The sequence below is a fragment of the Protopterus annectens genome, chromosome 8.part1, assembly GCF_019279795.1.
Source record: "Protopterus annectens isolate FY-2018-M chromosome 8.part1, PAN1.0, whole genome shotgun sequence".
Taxonomy (NCBI): domain Eukaryota; kingdom Metazoa; phylum Chordata; order Ceratodontiformes; family Protopteridae; genus Protopterus; species Protopterus annectens.
This window is the reverse complement of record NC_056742.1, coordinates 412,326,676-412,351,507: the sequence shown is the minus strand read 5'-3', so window position 1 is coordinate 412,351,507 and position 24,832 is coordinate 412,326,676. Positions and strand designations below refer to the sequence as shown.

Genomic DNA, 24,832 nt, shown 5'->3' with positions numbered 1-24,832 from the left:
GAGCTCGCGTAAGATGCAGCCTGGGACACCATCTGGTCCCATTGATGCTGTGTTCTTAGCTTTGGAGAGGGCTGTTTTTACCTGCGTGTCCGTGATGTTTGGAGCTCTGCTTTCTGCTGGGATGGACACTGGCTCTTTTGGAGGTGGGGGGGGGGGGCTGAAGTTTGCACTGAACTTATCAGCCAGGACGTTGGCAATGTCAGTTGGTTCAGTGTATTTTTTGCCATTTTGCACTAGCTCAGAGCATATCTGAGAGTTGCTACCTAGATTTTTGACATCGCTAAAGAAGGCTTTGTGGTTCTCTTTAGAGTCCTTGGTAATTTTTCTTTCGAAACTGGCCTTGGATGATTTTATGAGGGATCTTAGTTTCTTGCTAATATTGATCAGTGATGCCTTTCCTTTTTGGGATTTTGCTCGATCATGTAGTAGTTTCCTCCTTCTATTATATAGCGTATTTATGGCCAGGGACCACCAGACTGGTGTCCTCTTTTTGGAGGAGTGAGTCTTGGTTTTACTTGGGATGGCTCAATCCATGCGTCCCTGTAGATGCTCATAGAATGCACTTGTAAAGGATTCTACCATTTGGGTAGCATTATCCTTTAGCAAGGGGGCTTTGAAACTTTCCACCTTTGTCTTTAGTGTGAAGTTGGCTTTTGAAAAGTTTTTCACAGTGGTTTCCTTGACTGGGGGTGGGGTCGGGATGTGGATGTCCAGTGTGATTAGTTTATGATCTGATCTTACCAGCGAGGGGTTTACCTCTGGTATGGAGCACTGATCCCCCATGTTGGTGATGATCAGGTCCAGTATGTTGTCACCTCTTGTGGGTGTGGTGACCAGCTGTTCCAGGGCGTTTGAGTTTATAAACTCTAGGAAGCATTGGGTAAAGGCATTTGTACTTGAGTAGTTATCCCAATCAATGTTTGGGTAGTTGAAATCTCCCAATATCATGGTGTTAGGTAGGACCTTTATATTTTCCAATGTTCTCAGGAATGCTGAGTGGGGGTCCTGAGACAAGATAGGTGATTCATAGCAGGCTACGATCTGAAAACCAGTTTTGACCACTGTTAGTTGCACATGGATGGTCTCCGAGGCCTCGTGCTGTGCTACTAGCCTGGAGGTGTGGGTATCCTTTATGAAAATGGATACACCCCCTCCTTTTGTATTTTGGTCCGGGTTCTGGGGCTGAAAGTTATGGTATGAGTTGTAGCCTGGTAGTGCTGGGGTGCTCTCTGGAGCTTTGAACCAGGTTTCTGTTACTGCACCGATATTGATTTGCTCCATGCTAAGGAGTGCCTTGAGTGCGTGCATTTTGAGGTTTAGACTTCTGGCATTGAGTAGTATTACCCTCGGTTTCTGATTTCTTGTGCTGCTTATGGAAGTGGGTTTGTCTTTTGAGCCTTGCGTAAAAAAGGCACTATGGGCGTGGCAAGAGCCTTGGCCAGTATTCGAAAGCCTAAGGGCGACAGGTGCAAGCCATCTGTAGCGAAGCAGCGTGGCTTGTTGAGCATTTCGTCCCAGGCTGACAGACACTGGATCCCCATTGAATGACACCAATAGCTTAGCCAATTGTTAAAACTGATAATTTTTTCTTCGTACTGTGGCATCATTCTTGGTGAGGGCAAGATGCTAGTCAGGGTCATACCGGCCTGGGCTACATGATCAGAGAGCTCCTCTATCTCTCTTCATGTAGTCCAGGGAGGTACATCTCAGGTCGTTCACACCAACATGTACAATGACCCAGTCATATTTGTACTTGTTTTAGAGTGACCTTAGTGCTTGTGTTATGTGGCGGATCCTGGCACCCAACAGGTAGCTTACAGTAACCTTCTCCTTGTTCAGTCTAGTGAGTGGGATGTCAGTGTGCCTGACAATAGAGTCACATATTACTAGTGTATTGGATGTGTTGTTGTGCCTTAATGGCTGTGGTTGCGTGGCACACTGACTTTGTGAAGTATGTGATACGTGGTGGTTGTTTGAGGGTGGAGGTTGCTTGGATGTCTGCTTTGGAGGTCTCTGCTGCTTAGGCAGATTTTTATTTAGAGCCTCAGAGTATGTTTTTGTGGATTTATGTTTGTTTGCTGGTGCACGTATGACTGTTTTATGTGAGACTGGAAGTGTGGTGCAAGTGTTTCCCTTCTCCTCCTGACTGGCTGTTCCAGCCTTGGGTTGAGAGAGCTTGGCCTCCAGTTTGGCTGTATAGTTGCATCTCTCACATACATTTGTGTTTGTTGGAAGGAGGAGAGGGTTGACCGTGTACATGAGGCAATTGTAACATTGCCTGAAGATTCCCAGATTCACCAGCTGGACTGGAGAGTATACCTGAAACTGCCCATTGGACATGCCTGTATGGGTAAATGAACTGTTTTACTGATTGCCCGGTAGGGACGAAATAGGCAGCCTTGTACTATTGTATAGTAAAAGGGGAGTTGTTGTGTTAGCGTTTATTAGTGCTTACTGAGAGCTCGGAGCAAGTGCTGGACTGTAAAAGGAAAGTTAGTGCTTAATTTGAGAGTTTGACTAGTTCTAAGGGAAAAATTGAAGAGCAGACTTAGGAAATCGATGCTCCACACCTATGGTCAGGTCTAACCATAAGCTAATCCCCTTGACATCCACATCCCACCCCCCAATAAGGAAACATCCGTAAAAAACTTCTCCAAAGCCAACTTCATGCTACTGAAGTAAGTGACAAACTTCATGACACCCATGCAGACGGGAACTGAAAGTTCGACTGCGGAATCCTACACTAAGGCACTGTACGAGTACATCCACTCGTGCATGAATCGTGCCATCCCAGATAGAACCAAGATGCTCTCCTCCAAAAAAGGAAGCCAATCTGGTGGTCCCTTGCCATAAACAAACTTTACAATAAAAAGAAGAAACTGTTGCAGAAAAGACGAAAATCTCAGGCTGCAAAAAAACTCCCTTACCAGCCTCAGTAAGAAGCTGAAATCCCTAATAAAATCCTCCAAAACTAGTTACGGAAATAAAATTGCCAAAGATTCCAAAGAAAACCACAAGGTATTCTATAGCTACGTCAAGAATCTAAATGGCAATGCTCAGATCTGCTCTGAGCTACAACAGAATGGCATTAAATGTACTGATCCCAAGGATATTGCCAATATCCTGGCAGATCGATTCAGTGCAAACTTCATCCCCCCTCTCACCCCCTAAAGGGCTCATCTCAATACCAAAAGATTGCCAAATTCAGGTAATAATAGCCACACAGGTAAAAAAAAAACACTACAAAATGAACTGGCACCTCACCTAAGTGTCATGCTTAATCATAGTCTCACCTCGGGCTTCGTGCCCATACAGTTATCCCACTCCACAAGGGGGAATCCAACTTGGATCCCGGGAACTACCGCTCCATCAGTCTGATGAGCCTGATCTGCAAGGCCATGGAACGTATTTTCATGGAACTTAGAAACAAAGACACTGGCAAACTTCAAACACTGGACCTCATGCAGTTTGGGTTTTTGAAGGGCCGATCTTGTCTGCTGAACCTGATTGACTTCCTCAAATCAGTCTCCAGAGCCATAGACAAGGATAAGGTGGTCGACACAGCCTATCTGGACCTCGCCAAGGCCTTCGACACCATCCCTCACTCTGGAATCATAATAAACTTACTAAGCTGGGCATTAATTGCTACATCACTCGATGGGTTGCCACCTGGCTTACTGACAGAACCCACAGTGTAAAAATAGCAAATCCAGCTCCAGAAAAGTGACAAGTAGAGTACCTCAGGGTTCAGTCCTGGGACCACTCTTGTTTGGCATCTACGTCTCTGAAGTACAGGCCAACACTAAGGGACTCTGGCTAACAAAGTTCACAGATGACTGCAAACTGGGAGCCATTATTGAATCCCCAAATGATGTGGATATTCTACAAAAGGGCCTTACAGAAACAGATGCTTGGTGCCAGAGCCATGGGCTTAAGCTCAATGCCAAGAAATGTGTAGTTATCCCCTTTGGGAAAAAAACATGTACCCGTGAATTACCACATAGGTTGCAGTACACTAAATACCGAAAGTGTGGTAAGAGGCTTAGGGACACAGGTGGACAGTGGTCTCACTTTTGATAACCACATTGCCACAACAGTTAGGAAATCCTTGTATGTGGCACACCTCATCACTAAGGGCTTTTCATGCAGAAAAAAGGAGGTCATTGTCCCACGGTATGCATCCCTTATTAGACTCATTATAGAATACAATGCCCTGTTTGATATGTACCTCTCAAAGACATCTGCAACAACTGGAAAGGCCACAGAAATACCTCACTAAAAGAATCATAGGCCTAAAACAGATGCCCTATGCTGACCGTTAAAAAAAAAAAAAAAAAAAAAATTATTCCACCTATACTCTGTCGCATACAGTCTACTCAGAGGCGATCTCTGTTTAACACACAAGGCCATGTCCAACCCAGAGCTGTTGGACATGCTATACTTAAAGAAATTCCAATCCCTGAGAGACGCACACTCCAGGGATCTAAACCTTGTCATCACAATGAACAAAACATGCTGGAAGGATAAATTCCTGACCCAGAGATTCTCCAGACTGTGGAATAGACTGCCCCTACATATCGAGTAGCGCGCCTCTTTGGCCCTCTTCAAAAGGGACCTTGATGATTGGATGGGATTTAGGAGATTCACCCCGGGGATCACGTCAGTCGCCCTGCTGGACAGGGGTCCAGGGAAGAAATGGCCAGGGAACAGTTATGGCTAGGCTTGTATTAGGCCCTAGGGCTGATAGCCTAGTACCTATGAATCTATACAGCAGACTTTGCTTTGTATAGGCCCATTTCAATTTTAAATCATGATTATAAAGTGTTTGTACTAGCTAAAAATGGCAAACATGTTGCCAAAATTGATAGATATGGGTCTGTGGCTTTGGAACATGTGAAGGATTGGGGGCAAAAATTTAGATGGGAGGGTTCCTTCCTGATAAGTTCCTGAACAGATGAACCAGGTAGGGATGTCCTCTTTCTCCTTTATTTGCATTATATTTAGACCCATTGGCAAAGAAAATAAAGCATGCAGAAGTTCAATGATCTAACTGGTATGGTAATCAAGAAAATTTGACTTTATTTGTAGACAATATTTTCTACCTAATAAAACCAGAAAAGGGCATCTCAGTGTTGTCAAACATTCTGAGACATGTTCAAGTCTTCAGGGATATAAAATTAATGAAGATAAAAGGCTATAACTCTGAACTGTGTGCTCACACATTAGTTGGTTCAGCAATACCCATATTTTTAGGAGATGAGAACATGAAGTATTTGGGAATATGGGTTAAAATGATTCTCTTATGGCAGCTAAGTATGTGTGAGAAGAGATTAAACAAAAGATAATACAAAAACTGAGAAACTGGAAGCTCTTGTTTATGGGTAACAAGATACAAGCAGTGAAAATGTTTTAGTCCCTTTAATTTTATATCCAGGTCAGGTGTGTGTTCATCAACCAGAGAAGTAGGTGTGGACAGTAATTAATAGAGCAATGAAAGATTGTATCTGGGAGGGGAAGAGGGCAAATATCAAGTTGGATAAGTTGATCCTTCCAATTGAATGAGGTGGTTTGGGATTACCTGATTTGAAAGGATATTTTGGAGCTGCACAGTTAAGGTTCATATCCATACAAGTAGAAAGCTGTAGTTCGTAGTGGAAAGGGATGATGATGTAGGGGAGACATTTAAGAAAAAAGAGCATGACTTTGGATGTAGATCCTTAAGCAGAAGAACAAGAGCTATACAGAATATTAATTAAGTAGCAGATAGTGTTCTAAGAACTAAGCCAACACGAGAATGGAGAAAGATTATCCCAGTTGAGATGACTTCAACAATTAGGGGTACAGAGAAAAGGCAAGAGGTGGCTGGAATTTACTGGAGAAACTTGGTAAAGGAACCAAGGTATTGAGAGCAAGTAACTAGAGAGGGGAAAGGTGGGGAAGAGACCAAGAAGACCTTTGAACTGCAGGCAAGGGACTGCCTTTCCATATCCGGTATTGCTATCAGAGTATAGGCAAAGGGATAGGGAATCCAAAGTGAAAGACCTGCTCTGGTAGAGTTTTTAGTTGAATCTAGAACAGAAGCTGTTAAAAGGGATAATTAGTAGGGTATATAAAATATTGCACAATAGCTATGATCATCAATCAGAGGAGGTTAGAAAATATTGGAAAGAAAGATTGGATAAGCAGTTCACAAGTAAACTATGGGAGGACATATGGAAGTATCCCAAATATGCAACAAAGTCTAGAAGATTTAAGAATTTTGCTTGGAAGTGTTTGCAAAGGTATTTTTATATCCCAGGCAGACTCCCAACAGAATTTTCCCTAAGATAGATGGCACATGGTGGAGGTCTGATGAGGAAGGAGGAGGTAACTTGGAATGCATGTTTTGGGAGTGTAATGAGATGGCAGACTTTAAAAATACCCTACAGAGTACTTTGTGAGAAATATTGGGTAAGCAAATAGGTGTATCTAAAGAGATTTATTTTTTGAGCTGGAGTACAGGATCAGCATTGCCTAGATTTAGCAAGGCCTTAAGTTTAAATGTAGTGACTTGCAAAAAGGCAGTTATTAGAAAGTAAATCAATGTCTATACCAACTATATTTGAAGTGGTGAATATTGTAACAGAAATAAGACATGGAAGTGGGATCTTTTGAAAAGGCTAGGAGGAAATTGCATAGAAAAAAATGGAAATTGTGGGAACAGTACATGCAGAATATGGTTTTAGAGGAGGACTGAAGTTTAAGGAGAGGCAAGACTTGATCGGCTTATGTAATGTTGGATGTATGGTAATTGTATAAAAGTATATATGTAATGTATAATGTTGGTAACTGTGAACAGGTTAACATGCTTTGTTCTGTTTTATATAAATGCATGTTTGCCTTTGTTGTAATTTGATAATTCAGTAAAGGTGTTAAAAGATTAAAAAAAATCCCAGATAACGTTCTTTATTCTAAGCATCAGGATGATGTTAGGACCATGATCTTTGGATTTCACACAAAAACATGTCCGAGTTTATTCACCCTACAGAAATATTTAATTTCACATAAACAGTGGTAAGTGCTGTCTGTCCTTTTCTAGAATGGTCCTTCCTATTGTTCTCAGCTAGGGTACTACGGTAGCATCCAGTTCTGTTTTATTTTTTGAAAAATTCCTATGAGGTATGACCCCTAGTGCCCAAGTCTGTGCATTTCTGGAGTAAACATAAGCTGAAAAAGAATGTGAAGTAACAGTTTTATGGGTTTTTATTATGCTTACTGCCAAAGAAGACCATTAAGAAGCTCAACCACATCACTCAATTCAGTGGGAGTCTATCACTGTCCCCCATTAAGCAGACTTTCTCCACATATCTCCAAGTGAAAACTTGTGATCGCCCATTCAGTCATCCAGACTGGTTTTAAAGCCTGCTTTCCTTGATGGTTACAAGCATAGTACTCCAGAAATGGGGTGTACTTTGGATTTGGGTATCTGTAAAGTGCTTTGGCGGTGGTGATGTAGTAGTGCAGGTTTATTTCTGTAGAATGGGTGTTTTCTTCATCACTTGTTCTGTGTAGGTGAAGACGTTCAAAGAGTGCAGAGTCACTCATAGTATGGAAGGCTTAGGAGAGCTTACCCTTCAGGAGTCTGTACGACACTGAGTAGAGGGGCATGGGTATTAGTCTGTCAAAAGTAGCTAAGGATACTGAGATGTGAGATCATTTTGGTGAGGAAACATTGAAGTCTGTCTAGCTGGTTTAGATGCTTATTGAGGTAAATACTGTAAGATGCATTTTGTTCAATAGTGGACCTAATAAAGGATGACTAAAGTGGGATTATAACTTCTTTAGACCTTCATGAGATGCCACAAAGGATAAGCTGTGTAAGGTAAAAGGATTTTGTAACTATTACAGAAATGTGATAATCAAAGGAGAGTCTTTGATCAACATAAATTCCCATGTCCCCTATGACTGTGTCAAATTTAAGTGGAATGGTAAGCAGCATTTATACTGGATTTACCAAATTAAACTACACTGTATTTCTTGGTGGTTTTGGTCAGCCAATGTTTAATAAACCAAGCATTTGCTTGTTCCAACCGTTAATGGAGAATTTGAGCAGTAGAATATGATTTGATAACCACCCCAAGTTTGCAGCCATCAGTAAACTTGGTTAGACATAGTCCCTTGACATTGGCTTTTATGTCACACCAGTATATGCCAAAGAAGAAGGGACCAAGGACAGAACCCTGTGGGAAACCACTGGTAATATTTTTCAGTGTAGAGCAAATATCACCATTTTTAATAGTGTGGCTTCTCTCAGACAACCTGTTACCAAGCCATTGAACTATGTATGGGTTAATGTTGAGTTTGTCAGTAATACCAGTATGAGGAATAATGTCCAAGTTAGCAGTGTGGACTATATTCCCCTTAACCATAGCCTAAGTAATCCTTGAGCAGGCATGACCAGCCTGTTGTTTATTGGTTCAAATGCAATATGTTTCGTAGCCTTGCAAATAATGCTAGTGAGACTAATAGACCTGCAATTCCTAGGTCAGTAGAGGGACCACCTTTATGCAAGGGCACAGCAACTGCCCTTATTGAGGAATCTTCATTTGCTACCTTGTCATTTGATATTTATATTTTATTTATTTTATTAATTTAACCAAGTATTTCCACAAGGCACAACTGCCTGACTTGCTCAATGCAAGAGATCAAGGGAATAAAACCAAGGGCTACAATGTGAATTTTACTGGCAGATCTTGGACTTAACCTCCTGTGTTACATTGACAAACACTGTTGTCTAGGAGTGGGATTGCTTTCATAAGATCGAAATACCAAAGTATCGAAATTCAAATAATCGATGACAACACCAAAATGTCATAAAATCGAACATTTAAATAATCAAAACCCATAACATCGAAATACATTTAAATTGATTATTTTCTGTCTTGGTGTTATATATTTGTGATGCAAGTTTACCATTTTGTACTAAGTACTGCAAAACCTATGTCAGATATTATGTAGCTAAAATTTATGTGGTTTGCCAAGTAAATACCAATCAGTACAGTGCAAAATAAGTTCCTTTCCCTCAGCTGGAAAACTGTCCCATACAGTCTGAAAAATTGTTAACACCTTCTCTTCAGATAAGAAAGCTAGTGCAGCTAGTTTTTTTTCCCCACAGATAACTGGAAAGACATGGAAGAATTACATAAAGAAGCCTGCTAACCTTAAAGACTGAACTTTTCTTCAAATATTTTGACCAAAGTGAAAAAAACACCCCTCAGAGACAGCACCATTAACATTTATCTTAACACTTCACTGTAGCAATCTCATAGTCAACATAAAACATATTTCACATTACAATCATACCCATTGCTGGTAAGCCAATTGAAGACACAATGTCGCATGAAATTATACAACTTTAATGATTTTCTGGACATGAGACAGGACAACCGAGGAACACATCTGTCAGAAGTCCAAAAGTATGTTGTTTGCAATGATTTAAGAGAGATCTTCCTTATCTAGAGACTCTCCGTGTTTAATAGTGGATGATATAATTGTATTGACTTCACTTGATTATGCTGCAGTGCTTCCTAACAGGAACGCATTGTTGCATCAGGTAAATAGAGTTCGAAGAAAAGCTGTACCTGCTGCTGTTGATGACTGCTTAACTTTGGATGACACTCAAGTTTGTAATTATCCATTAAAAGAAGGATGGTTTATTGAAAGGAGGTTGGCTGATTCTCAAACTGATAACAGTGTTGTAGTGATTACTACTGTGGAAAATTTAAGTAGAGCTACAATTTGGCTTGTGGATGGCTCATTCTTCACTAAAGGGACTGTTTTTAGGCAATTGTACAGTATTTGTGGCTTAGTGAGATGTGGAGGATATAGCGGATGTGTTCCTCGGTTGTCCTGTCTCATGTCCAGAAAATCATTAAAGTTGTATAATTTCATGCAACATTGTGTCTTCAATTGGCTTACCAGCAATGGGTATGATTGTAATGTGAAATATGTTTTATGTTGACTATGAGATTGCTGCAGTGAAGTGTTAAGATAAATGTTAATGGTGCTGTCTCTAAGGGTTTTTTTTTTCACTTTGGTCAAAATATTTGAAGAAAAGTTCAGTCTTTATGGTTAGCAGGCTTCTTTATGTAATTCTTCCATGTCCTTCCAGTTATCTGTGGGAAAAAAACTAGCTGCACTAGCTTTCTTATCTGAAGAGAAGGTGTTAACAATTTTTCAGACTGTATGGGACAGTTTTCCAGCTGAGGGAAAGGAACTTATTTTGCACTGTACTGATTGGTATTTACTTGGCAAACCACATAAATTTTAGCACTCTAACAACTGCATTTACCAGATTTCCACCCTTCTTTCCAGTACCATTTTGAAATGTCTCTGATTTTAAATGCTTTGTTTTTACTTGGAACTCAAAATTCTGTAGAAGCTAGACATAGGAGATTGAACACTTTCCATTGATTTGTCTGTGTTAATGTCTACTTAGTGAGGGAGCAAAACAGAGTGGAGGAGTTGAAGAGTACAGATGTCTGCTGGTTGTCCTCCTCCTCCGAAGAAAAAGTTATTTCAGGGGCATGCTCAATTTCATTTTGCTTTAAATCATAAAATCAGTTGTACCTCAATGGATTTTATTAAAGCTATAGCTACATTGTTAAAAATGTGAAATTAACACTTTGTGGAAAATAGAGCTCTGTGTCTTTAAATTACGTGTTGTTTGATAGATATTTTCAGAGTTGGTTAAAAACTATTCAGCATGTTATTTTGTTTGCACTGGTAGAAAGAAACATTTTTTTTTTCAGTTTACAACTACATATGAGTGTCAGGAGTGGTCCGTAACATTTGCAAGCAGTATTACGATATTATGGGTTTCGACGGTTTAAATTTTCATTTTTATTACATTTCAGTGTTGCCATCTCGATTATTTGAATTTCAATGTTGTGGTATTTCGATCTTATGAAGGTAATCCCTTTTAACAGTCCATACTACAATGATCTTGTGGAATTGAACTTTTAAAGAGGTCTTCATGGAAGGCAGCAGAGTTTCTCAGAAGCCAATAGAAAGTCTAAGTGTAACCAAATGGATCACTGTACTTTGTCTTTTTAATAGTTCATACACTTCTTCTTGAGGGAGTTCATACACTTCTTCTTGAGAGGTGTGTGTTAATCAGGTAAGCGACACTGCTGACTCTTTTCAGTGGTAACTTGGCTGAACTGGTCTGATAATTGATGCATGGAACCCACAACCAGAATTACAGGCTGAAGCTCAACAGGTCATAGCTTTAACCCTTTGTATTGTACTACCAGACACACTACCCTACAAGTATAGCATTTTGTGGCAGGCACTCTGTTCCTCACAAGTGAAAAATGTTGATGTTCAAGTGCAGTGCTCCTGGTTACTTTCTAACATCGGTGCAGTGATACACTGCCTGGTCACTTGGAGCTGCCATCTATGCAGTAATGCACTGCCTGGTTACTTGGATTTGCCATCTGTGCAGTGATACACTGCCTAGTTACTTGGATCTGCCATCTGTGCAGTGATGCACTGCGTGGTTACTTGGATCTGCCATCTGTGCAGTGATGCACTGCTAGCTTGCCTGAATGCTATATCCTGAGTTAAGAATGCAGACTTGACAAAAGTCTGTTAGCATGTCTCCCTATTAATTCTAATCCTCTGTAATCATTTAACCAATTGAAAAGTAAACACCGACATTACCATTTGTAAATATAACAAAATGTATGTTTTCCCTTTCTTCTTTCTCTCTGAGTGTATGGTAAAATCTTTAAGGAACATGTTATTTTATTGCATATTCCTCTGCATATCGATTGCTGTGAATACGAAATTCTGTTAAGTAATATCTGCCTGTGAACAGTAAATGTCAAAATTAAATATGATATTGCTCTACGTACTTCTGTTGGGATTTGCATTCAGGTCGTGGCTGAAAAGGGTCTCTCTATCAGTCCCTGAATCAGCCTACCCACCCAGTAAACAAAGTACGTGAAATAAACATAAGAAAAAAGTGCTGGTAGAGCAAAGTTAAGCTTTCAATGTTGGATCCCTGTCTTGCTTTACAGAAGGTATAGAGTAAAATATGGGGCAGATAGAATGCACTGCACAGGTGTGCTAAGAGACTTTACTTCCTGTATAGCAACCTAGAAAGGAAAAAGAGGTGAACTTACAAAACAAAAAGGCCATACGTTTATCCTAAACACTTTCTTGTTATTTTTTCAGGAAGACTTTAAGTTGATGTGCGAAAATGCAATGACCTACAATAAACCAGACACCATTTATTATAAAGCAGCCAGGAAATTGTTTCGTTCTGGAATGAAGATACTCAGCCAGGTAATGTGAAATGTTTCTGTGTCTGTGACTGCAATCTGTCTGCTGTGCCACAAAGTGTACTCTGAAATATCCATATGATAAGTAGTGTGTGTGTGTGTGTGTGTGTGTGTGTGTGTGTGTGTGTGTGTGTGTGTGTGTGTGTGTGTGTGTGTGTGAGTGTGAAAATGTGGAGAGAAATGCTTATTGAAAGCATTGTCATTTGTGTCAGAGTATTTCATGACAAATAGAAAAAAATGTATCCTGTTTATTGTAACTGTAGCATGTGTCATGTTTTGCATGACTGTGTGTCAGAAACTGCTGCCGTTGCACAGCTGTGTAGATGACAGTAAGCAGCAGTGTTGTGGAAGTGCATCTTTGAGCCATATTTTGATGTATCCATGAAACAGATAATTTGTAGTGAAGCAGCCCAGTCATATTGAGCACTACAGTCACAAAATAGCGGTTTTCTTTAAGATGCAACAGTCTTGGAGGTGATTATATAAGTTGGGGATGCAGGGAGTATAGATGGTAGCAAGGCAGTTCAGGTATGTGTGAATGTAAGACCAACTCAGTTTTGTGGGGAAATTCCCCCCTTTGAGTTGGGTTTGGTTAGTAGTATCATTGAATGACCTGTTTCGGGAGCTGTGAGTCCATCAGCCTGGTATCCTTCCTCAGCAGAGGGCTGAGGATTCCCATACTGTGTCTTCACCCCTGTCGAGTATGGGAAGATGGTTAATACCTGAGATTTCTGGTGGAGAAGTGGCAGACATTCTGTTATGCAGACAAAAATGTTTTTGTTTAATTTTTGTTCACCATTTTCATCCCATAATCTTGTGGCCTGTTTTTATGGGAGAGCCAAAGTAGTTATTGCATAGAGCAGGGGAAAGTTGGCCAGGATAGAAGGGACATTCCTTTACTATTGTGGGTAGTTTCCCCCGAGTGAGGAAGGAGGAGCATGTACATGCAAATGATGCTGTATGAATACATTTCTGAATGGAGAAATAATGGTATGTTATATAGAAGTAATGGTATGTTATATAGAAGTAATGGTATGTTATATAGAAATAATGGTATGTTATATAGAAATAATGGTATGTTATATAGAAATAATGGTATGTTATATAGAAATAATGGTATGTTATATAGAAATAATGGTATGTTAATCAGAACCTTTTCGCTAGGGTTTTCTAGACAGGTGCTTTGGTTGATTTCCCAGCATTCAGCTGGAAGTAGTAGTAGTTATTTGTTTATCTGTGTAGACTACAGTTGAAATGGATTGTACTGCTTTAACTGAAACTACACAGAATACCACTAGGAATTCAGTATGAATGTTCATACGGGTATCTGCAGGAAGGTCTGGATGCTGTTGGCTGGATTCCCAGGTAAGTGATGCTGAAAGCTGTTGGCTGGATTCCCAGGTAAGTGATGTTGGAAGCTTGTTGATGGAAATGGTCTGATAGAAAGTGTAGCACTGGGACAAGACGAGAAGGGCTCATTTGGAAAGAATTTGTGAGGATCACAAGGCAAGCAAGTGACTTAGTGACATTTTTTAAGTCGTTTAAGAAGTGTTACAAGGAAATAATTTGGAGTACTTAAATTAACTGCAGTGTGCTACATTAAATTGCACAGTGAGGGACAATATGTAGGTTGGGACTGATTCAGAGACATAAGTGGCATGATGGAAAGTAGTACTGTGAGCATTATATCCAAATGATCATCTAATGGCATGGCATGGAGTGACATTATGCAAATGACAGCAACTGCAGATGCAGATTGAGGGTAAACAACATGGCAGCACAATTCAGAAATGTATAAAAATATTGTGCAACAAGAAATGACCAGCAGCATATTTATATAACATCATTAGAGACCGTCTTAAGATAGTAGGACAGCGTCTGCATTAGCTGTTCAGGATATGTTAGAGGCTGTTCTTGCAGTTACTCACTGTGATTGTGTAAGTGGTTGCCCTCCATATCACAGATGTCACTAACTCTGCCTAACCTACCGCATCTTCCATGACCAGGACATAAATACTGTCACATCTACAGCAACACAGTATAGCAGCTTGTAGACATGTGCTGACCTCGCATGAAATTCCATTGGATGTGTGGACCTCCGATCCCTGTAGACACTAAGATAAGTGTAACATTGACCATCCTCACCACGGGGAACTTCCATCAAGGGATACAGTGGGTGTATCACAGGCATCTTCCTCACACGTACTACACTAGTTCCTTGTTGTTGTGTTACAGCATGTGGAGGAGCATATATGGCTCCCGAAGACCACAGAGGAGAAATACAGCATTGTGTAGGCTTCCTATCACATACCCTGTTTCCCTGAATTCCTGGAAGACATTGACTGCACCTGCATTGCCATCGTGGCTATCTGTACATCAGTTAGAAGTGTTTTCACTCCATTTGCCAGGTGGTATGCAATGCCCAGGTTGATGATCTTTGTGTTTCACTGTTGCAGTCATTACATTTGGGAGTAATCTGCTGGCAGGTTGCCCTCAGTCGGCCTGAATAACAAAGTATTGGGTCCTGCGTCGGTTGCTGTCTCCTCTATGACGTCAGGTCATCAGGGGTATGAAACATGCAGCCAACGCCATTTTATTCAGTCTTTCTTGCCGCGTGGTGCCCGAAGCAGAAGCAGTTCGCAAGTGCCGGTCGGCCGACTCCTGAAATTTTCACATTAGAGTTTCAGAACCGAAGTCTTCAAACTAAAGCTAAGTACCCCGTTGGGGAAACTTTTCTTGCTCCTTACCGATGTCAGTAAAAGTTAATAATTGCATTACTTATGGGAAGCAAATACCTCAAGGATTTTCATTTATACTGTATTCCTTGCCTAGGCCCAGATCATAACGTGCCTTGCTGCCGGTTTTGTGCTAAATTTAACCAATGCACTATTAAGCGTCGGTATAGTTTTGCTTCTAAATATTTTGGATCAAGATTGAATTATCCTGAAATGTCATCTGTTAGTATTCCAACTACCGGAGTTCACAAAAAACACAAAGAAAAAGACAGAGACGGACCATTGAGGTCCAAAACTGACAACGAAGCTTCTCCTAAGCCAGTCGCCAGTACTCAGTGAGGTGCTTTCGCAGCCCCTGATACCCGCTACGTTTGAGTCGCCAGCCTCTACCGAGACCCATGCGGAGTCCGGTATGCCACGAGATTCTGAGTATTGAACCCGTGGATGTCTCTCCCTTGGATGGGTCCGGAGCCGCTGAGCAGGCACCGGCTTCTGAAGGTGTTTTCAGGCCTCAACATTTTTATATAAAACCGACGCCAGCCTCAAAAACAAGGTCAAAAGCATCTTCTATGTCTAAAAAAACGACGCATGAGCCACGTGCTCAGGCCCCTATGCCTAAAAAAACAGATGATCAAGGTAATTAAATCCTCAGCCATTTTGATCAGGGGTTCCCAACCCCCCCCCCCCCTGCTGAGAGGCCTAGGCAAGGCACTGATTATGAATCTTCAGATCAGGTTTCCATTTCTTCTGATTCCTCTTCTGTTCAGGAATTTTCCGTTCCACCGTATGAGGATTCTGATGCAGAGGAATCCATCCCATGTGCTTCTCCTCCTGAGGATTACTCTTTTGGTGAAACTTTGCATACTTTAAGGGAACATTTTCACTGGGAGAGTCAGGACTTCTCTGAATCAAAAAAAGAGGCTTAGGGATTTCCTTCTTCCTCAACATAGGCCTTTGGCTATACCTCCTGTATTAGACATTGTTGATGTGTTTTCGGAATCAAGCATGGCTCCTGATTCCCTACCTCCGGCTCCTAGTAAGCCAGACAGATATTACAGGGTTCCTGACTCTCACAAATTTCTGTTCAAAAATCCTGCTGCTGACCCTGAGACTATTTCACAGGGTCCCAAGGGTGTTAAGGCCTCTGCAGCCAAAAATCCTACCCCCTCTGATATTTCAGGGTGCTGGATAGATGGGGAAAGAAGGTTTTTACGTTTGCTACCTTGGCAATCCGAGCCTTAAACTGCCAGTTTCATATGCTTAAATATCAACAGCATGTTATGGGCCTACTGAAACGGAAAATGATGTTGATTTCTGATTGTGTGGAAAATAAAGAATTACAGGAATTATTGCATTCAGCAGAACAGGTTGGAAAGCATACTTTGCAATGTGGTTTTGATTCCTTGGAGGCCTCTTGCAGGGCCGCAGTTTCTGGATCTGTGATTAGAAGGCATGCGTGGCTCAAGGAGCAAAATCTGCATGATCATGTTAAAGCTAAATTGTTGGATGCCCCCTTGCAGCATGACACTCTGGTAAGGCAGAAGAGGTTTTAAAAAAATGGAAGAGAAAGCTAAATCTATGCAAACTGTTAAAGATTTCTTGCAAGTGCAGCCACCCAGGTTCAGTAGGCACTGGCCTACTAAAAATTGGTCCTTTCCAGTGTCCCAACAGAGCCACTCAAGGCAAATCCAGGCGCTCAAAAGGCTCCAGATACCAATCACAGGGTTCTTACAGGTCAAAGCAATGGAGTGCCTCCACCTCCAAATCTGGAGGAAATTAAAGGACAACCCTACAGTAAGCAGTCTCAATGACTTTCCTCTACCATCACCAAGCACTTATCTTTTGGCAGCCCCCTTGAGGGGAAAACTAGCACTTCATGCAAAAAATTGGCAGTTAATTACCCAGGACAAGTGGGTATTGAACATAGTATCCCAGAGGTACAGATTTCATTTCCATACTTTCCCATTTCCAAACGGATGACCAGATCTGCCACAAAATCAGTGGGCAGAGGCTCAGAAACAAGTTATGTCCCTTATGGATATGGGGGCTATTCAACCAGTACCAGAAAAGGAAAAAGAAGGTTTTTATTCAAGACTCTTCCTGGTACCCAGAAAAGACCATTCTTGGCGTCCAGTACTGGATTTATCGAATTTGAACACGTTCCTGGACATTCCAAAATTCAAAATACTGACTTTACAACAGCTACTGCCTATGCTGGGCAGAAACGCTTGGTTAGTGACTCTAGACTTAAGAGGCATACCTGCATATCTCAATAAGGGAATCGTGCAGAAGATACCTCCGCTTCAAGGCAGGTGTTTTGCATTACCAATTCTTTGCACTGCCCTTTGGCTTATCTACTGCACCCAGGGTCTTTACAAAGTGCCTGGCACCAGTAATTGCATTCTGCAGACAAAGTGGTATACAAATTTATCCTTCGACTGTCTCATTCAAGCAGAGGACAAGGGCACTCTTCTTCAACATATGGCGTTTGTAAAGAGGCTTCTAACATGCCTGGGGTACACAATAAACAAAAAGAAATCCCAACTGGTACCCTCTCAAATAATTACATTCCTGGGTGCAAGCTTGAATACAACTGCCCAGATGGTTTACTGACAATACACTTCAAGCAAATGGCAACAAAAACCCAATTATCTGTAAGACAAATTCTGCAGGCTTTGGGGTTCATGGCATCCTGCATTCTACTAATTCCATAAGCAAGACTGCATATGAGGAAACTTCAGTGGTACCTAAAAAGTTTATGGAGCCAACATTGTCAGTCTGGAAACAATGATACCTCTCACTCCCTGCCTACAACAGGAGTTTTCTTTGGTGGGCGGAGACATGTCACCAAAACAAGGGGACCGTCTTTCACTCTACCCCCTGCCTCCCAAACCCTAACTATACAGACGCATCAGACTATGCTTGGGGGGGCCCACCTGGCGGGAAGATGCATTCAGAGCAAATGGAGCCCAAAACAAATGCATCTCCTTATCAACCAGAAAGAGATGCTAGCTGTTCAGAATGCTCTGACAGCCTTCCAAGGACATTGATAAAGACGGACAACACCACTGTTATGTGGTACATAAACAAGCAGGGGGGTACACATTCCTACCCCCTTTGCAGACTAACCATGACATTTTGGAACACTGCTTTGACTATCCAAATACATCTTCAAGCTCAATTCCTGCCAGGAAAACAAAATACTCTGGCAGACGACCTAAGTAGAAATCTTATGGACCCACACGAATGGAAACTGGATCCACAAATCTTCAGCATGTTAGCACGGAAATGGGGGAAGCCCAGACATAGATCTATTTGCCTCTCCTGAAAATTATCAGCTGGACAAATTCTGCACAAAAATTCATCACAAAAAGCATGGAAAGTGGACGCCCTATCCTTCAGTTGGAAAAACCTATCAGTCTATGTCTTTTCCCCCTCTGCCTCTTCTCTCCAAGGTCTTACTAAAAGTCCGACAGGAAAACCAAAAATGATCCTAGTTGCTCCAGACTGGCCTCGACAACACTGGTACCCACTTCTAAGGAATATGTCTCAACTCCCCCCTTGGTACTTGCCTCAAAAACCTCATCTACTGTCTCAGCAGAACAATCTAATTCTGCACCCTTGGCTCCAAACTCTGAACCTTGCAGCATGGCTGATCATTTAATTATTCACACAACACCTCTCAGTAAATCTGTGATGGGTGTAATTTTGGAAGCCAGAAGGCCTAGTACTAGTAAATCTTATGCTGATAAATGGAAGAGATTCTGTGCTTGGAACCAAGCACAAGGAACAGACTCAGCAAAGCCCAATATTCCTCAGATTTTACAATATTTGACTGAGATGCTTGACAAGGGCCTATCTTTTTCTTCAATAAAAATCCATGCCTCTGCCATCTCGGCTCATTACAGCACAGAGCCCTCCCCTCTTTTCTCATCCTCTGCTTAAACAGTATCTTAGAGGTGCCAAAAATTTAAGGCCTCCCAGAAGATCTCCAACTCCTGCATGGGACCTCAATTTCGTGCTGGAAAAACTCACCTGGCCTCCTTTTGAACCAGCAGCTACTGCGGATATAAAATTTCTATCTTGGAAAACAGCTTTTCTCTTGGCAGTCACTTCAGCAAGAAGGGTTTCGGAACTACAGGCTCTCATGGCAGTGGAGCCTTTTATTATATTTTACCTGGACAGGGTGTCCCTTAGGACCAATCCTTCTTTTATGCCTAAGGTGGTATCCAGTGTGGTTCTTAACCAGACCATTCATCTGCCAACATTTTACCCAAATCCGCAGAACAAGGGGGAGCGGATTCTGCATTCATTGGATGTACACAGACAACTAAGATTCTACTTAAACAGGACCAAATCTCTAAGAAAATCTGAGCAACTACTGGTAGCATTTGCTGCAGGGTCAGAGGGGAAGGCTATATAAAAGCAGACTATTTCTAAGTGGATAAGCCACTGCATTCATTTCTGCTATTTGCACCATGGTAAACCTGTGCCCAAGGGGATCAGATCACATTCCACCAGGGCTGCCTCTACTTCAGCAGCTTTTCTCAGAGGAGTTCCAACCAAAGACATTCTAGAAGCTGCTACTTGGAGCTCTGTTCATACCTTCACAAAGCATTATCATTTACCTCTCTTTTCCAAATCCAGGGCAGGCTTTGCCACTGCAGTCCTGCAGGGCCTTATAGCCGCTCCTAATGCTGTTTAGTTTCATCCTCCTATCCATAGCTTTGGGATGGTACCCAAATGTAATGACTGCAACAGTGAAACACGAAGAACAGAGTACAGTTGTGTACACTTACCATAAATGTAGATGTTCGAGTGTATTCACTGTTGCAGTCTGGGTTACCCACCTGCCATTCCCCTTTCTTTGCCTTTCCTTTCCTTCACTATACTCAAAAGCCTTTGTGGTGTATTTGCTTTTTAGTTGAAGGTAAAGTTTGTTTCTTTTGCTCCCCATTTGAGGGGCACCTGACATCTGGGGCAAGAAAAACTGAATAAAATTGCGTCGGCTGCATGTTTTATACCCCTGACGACCTGACGACATGGAAGAGGAGACAGCAACAGACGCAGGACCCAAGACTTCGTTATTCAGGCCGACTGAGGGCAACCTGCCAGCAGATTACCCCCAAATGTAATGACTGCAACAGTGAATACACTCGAACATCTACATTTATGGTAAGTGTACACAACTGTACTTTATTTCTAGTGTGTATATGCATCACCCAGGCAGTTTCTACAATTAGCACACGTGCAACTTCTGCTGTGCAAGATGATTTTCCACAGGGACATCTTATTGGTGGCACAAGCTGTGCCCTGGAGCTGTGACTTATGACGCCGATAAAAAAATCAGATCATGGCAGAGCTGATGTAAAGCTCCACACTGTTGCAGATCCACAGCATCACTGAGTTTGTGTTCAGGTTGTGGAAGGACCACTACTGCTCCCAGGTTTTCCCATGTCATGTTTGTTCATATCCAGTAGAGAGGCAGGGACAGCTTCCACAGATGGCATCTGTGCTCTGCAATATGCCATGGAGACTGGCAACAAGATTTGCTGTCTGTGAAGCGTTGCACAACACTGTAGTACCCATACAGCTAGAGTTGGGAATTGCCTTTGGAGAACCTGACAGGACCAAAGTCACCAGTGAAGGATAAGCTGCATGAGGACTGGGAGCAGTTGGCTGCAGGAGAACCCTACAAGAGACAGAGGTGAGTGCAGTATGCTGTGGCACCATCAAACAAGTCAGTATTTCGTCCACAGTTATGGGCCGGAATAGAGATGAGACAGATTAAAACTGATACATGAAATGCTACACTCAGGCTGTGTTGTACAGTGCATTGACTGACCATGCTATGCATCAGACATTATGAAACCCAGTTAATGCAGAATGGTGGGAAAATCATAGTTATTTGCATAGGTGGGTAGCAAGGATGGTGATAAGTGATGGCTACATAGATGGAGGTGAGGACACACCAGAGACATGGAAGTCTAAAGCATGTTAAAAGGCTGGATTAGTGTGAGGAGCAGGATATATGTTGAGAGTTGGTACTTTGTAAGGGGAGCAGGCTGCAAGATTTTGTATGCACTTAAACAGGACTGGTGCCAGGGGGACATGGTTTTAAGCAGATGGCATAGTGCTTTTGGGAATGTGACAGCAGTTACAGGTCAGTGTGTTACAGAATGTGAATGACCATAGGGGGCATTCCATCATGGAAAGGGACTGCCAGCAACACCACCTGGAAATAGGGTGTGCCTCCATGTCTGTGGCTAGTGGAGTCTCTGTTGTGGGGGACCACCACTGAGGATATATCTCTGAGAATGGCCCCATCATGACACACACCAGACCCAGCACCATTAGGCAAAGTCAAGGAATTGACAGTACTTGACATCAACACGTACCGTGTGATGAGTACAGTCTACATGTACAATGGCCCTGGTGCTTATTGGAAGGAAACGCCCATGGAGGCAGCAGTGTCTACAAAGGTGCCTTCCAGTGAATCAGGCCTGTTTTGCGGGCATTGAAGGCCCTCCTATGTCAAGACATAAGCCAGTACACTGACTTTCTGTGGTAGTGGTTGCATGTGCCTGTCCCTGAAAAAGTAAGCTGCACATCTGTTGATTTACGCCCACTGCGACACCAATTTTGAGTGAGTGGGAGTCTTGCCAACATACACTGGTGCAGTGCACTCTAGAGCTATATCAGTGGATGGGATGGAAGGCTACTGACTACTATAACAGCTGCTGACAGTAAAATTATGCCACTGCGCTGTATTAGGGAGAAGCTGTCATGATCCGACTGTGGTGCTGTGCTTACATCATACGTGCCTTTTCCTGTTTTGGCTGGCCTCATGGCCGTTGCACCTGTAAAGTAGTCAGCTAAACACTTGTGTGTACAAATACTGCTGCCTTAATTGCCACACCTTAGTATTGTATGAGCATAACAGGAATCAGATCATACAAAGAATGATGACAAACCTACACTGAGGTACACCTACACTAGACTACCACTGGACCTGCATCACAGATATGTCTGTAGAGTGAATATGGTGGTGTTTACCATTAGAATGCTCATGCCAGTGGTGCACCACACCAGTGTGTTGCAACCCTAAGTTAATAAACCTGGTGCATTCCCAACAGAGAGAGAGAGAGTGGTATGCCCAGTTCAGCACCCACATCCAGGCTTCAACCAAGTATTAGTGTTCTCTGTGTCCCCTGCCGGGGAAACCCAGATGTCTTCTGTGATGGTAGACTCCATCTGTTATCATCCTGTCCAGTGGAGTGGCTTGGACATTTGTTTGAGCATGCAGAATTATGTCTCTGACCCTGGGGTGGAATTGTTGTCAGTCAGTAGTGGCCACTGATGCATAGAAATCTGTAATGATGTCTTACCACACCCACTCCTGGAAGGCCTTGATAGCACTTTCTATGCTCAGAATACACGCAAAGCCTGTAGTAACACCTATTTGTCTGCACAGGAAAACTTCTGCCACTGACATTGTTTCTGTACCATCAGCATCCATATGCATGGGAAGGACACCTGTAGTCAGTGCTAGGATAAAGGTACGTCTGCCATCAGTTGTACCTCTCCAGCACCCCTGTGACTGATGCACCTACAATGATTGGCATACCTGCTGTACACCAGTCATATGCCACATCCCCCCCAACATTCCTGTCAGGACAGCATGGTCATGGAAGGTAGTTTAACATCTGCCCTGTGATTTGTCTACATAGACCTGAATCCCCAGCCACTACACTGTGTCCCTCAGAACACATCTACAGCCAGCACCATGCATTGGATATGTCTCTCACACTTCACTCCTGACATTTTGTATGTCAGTTGCAGTTCTGTAGTGCAGTGTGCTGTATTTCTGTCTGTGCTGTCTACTCTGGCAATCCTGGACATTCAACAGTACATTAGGTGCTGCTGTCTGGACCTGTGCCCTGGATGGCCACATAGCCTGGTTCAACATCTTTGTGTTGTGTTTCACTCTGCAGGTTGTTGAGGAAAGAGGCACCCATGGAGGCAGCAATGTCTGTAAAGGTGCCTTCCAGTGAATCAAGCCTGCCTCAAGTTCAGTAGTCTTTCTAGATGTGCTGTGCTTTCACTTCATCAGTGCTAATAAGTATGTTTTGCTATGTATGCCATTAGCATGTACATACAATGGTGCTTGCCTTCCTACTGCAAAATATTCATAGCAGTGCCTTTTTATTGCATACCAGTCTTGGGTGGAACACTGCACTTAAGAGTTTAGGTTTCTGCAGTGGTATGTTACCTGTTGGCATCATTACATGCCTTAAATCTATATGACACCATGCGGGTACTCCACACTGGCCTTGCCATCCTCCCATGACGTAATGTCTGATTTCCTATTCTGCTGTCATGGCGTGACTACTTGGCATACAGTAGACATGCAAACTTTTGGTTGCCATGTAAGAATGCGTGTGTTATAACACTCAGTATTGCCACAGTGAGTGATTGTCACCTGTGTATTCCTGTGATTTGGTGGTGTGTCATGTGGTCTGATGCCACCCTGTGTAATGCATTCCAGCATTGATCACTCACTTTATGTTGCTACCCATGACCTTCTCAGGGATGTGCCTTTCATTACTACATATTGGCTGTCCCTGCATAGCCTTGCTGCCCAATGCACTCTGTCACTCTGGTTCACACCCATATTGTGTGCCACTGCCTTACACAACAGCAATAAGATAGCATCGTATCCTACCTTGAAGTCCACATTGTTCTACCATAGATGTGCCCAGTGCCTGTGTATTGCTTTTGTGTTGCCACTGCTTGGCTTCATGCATTTCTCCTTTTCCACTGCCTGCATTAAGAAATGGGGTAGTGCAATCTAGTGATCATTGCTTTTGCTTTGATTTCTCTTTATATTTACCATATTTTTAATTGTATTTGTTGTTTTTGTTATTTTCTTTTCCTGAGTTTTCTATCCACGGTTTCTGCAGTATGAACCATAGAGGTAGAGAGAAATTAAAATGTATACAAGGAAGAACTGTACAGGGCTGTATCATTTCTTCAGCAGTAAAGTCAAATAACTAAAGTGTTAAATGTATTTAAACATATTATTTCATAAATGGATCATTTATGCCAGAAATTATTTAACAAGCTTCACTGGATTTTCAAAGCAGAACAATTGCAATAATCGAACGGCTGACAAGGCTATGGAGTTTGTGGCCATTCTTTTCCATTCATAAGCTGTTATGAATTAAGATGTGATGTAATATTCAGTGCTTTTATTAGAAAACTTGATTATGCCATTGTTTTTATCTGCTTGATGTTCTTCGTTCCACATTGCTGCAGTCCTTACTATTGGGTAGTCCGCTGTCCAGTCGGCCCGAATACCAGAGTATATGGCTGACGTCGGTCAGGGCGCATTAGACTGACGTCAGTACGTCAGGGTACTAATGCGCATGACCGACGTCATATCCTCAGTCTTTTTTGCCGCATGGTCCGATGCAGAAGCAGTTTTGCGAGTGCAGGTTGGCGTTCTGAAATATTTCCGAAACCGGAGTTTCAGACCGAATCAGAGTTGGCTAAGTACCCGTTGGGGAACATTTTGGTTTTTCTTGCCTCAGTATTTAACCGGATGTCAGAAAAAGTGAATAACTGTATTTCTTGTGGGAAACAGATACCTCATAGGGATTACCATACCTTGTGTATACCTTGTTTAGGGCCTGAGCACGGCGTTGTTGGATGCCGCTCTTGTGCTAGGTTTAACAAACGCACTATTAAGAGGAGGTTAGACTGTGCCAG

The 24,832-nt window shown here is 42.2% G+C and overlaps 1 protein-coding gene across 1 annotated transcript in view; it reads left to right on the top strand.

The window, feature by feature from the left end:
- The window catches only part of BRD7 (bromodomain containing 7), a gene marked incomplete in the record, with an annotated part of 891,907 nt that overhangs the window by 289,084 nt on the left and 577,991 nt on the right, over positions 1-24,832 (top strand). Inside the window, 1 exon segment of the mRNA XM_044081983.1 lies at positions 12,220-12,330. Coding sequence (XP_043937918.1) covers positions 12,220-12,330 — 111 coding nt within the window.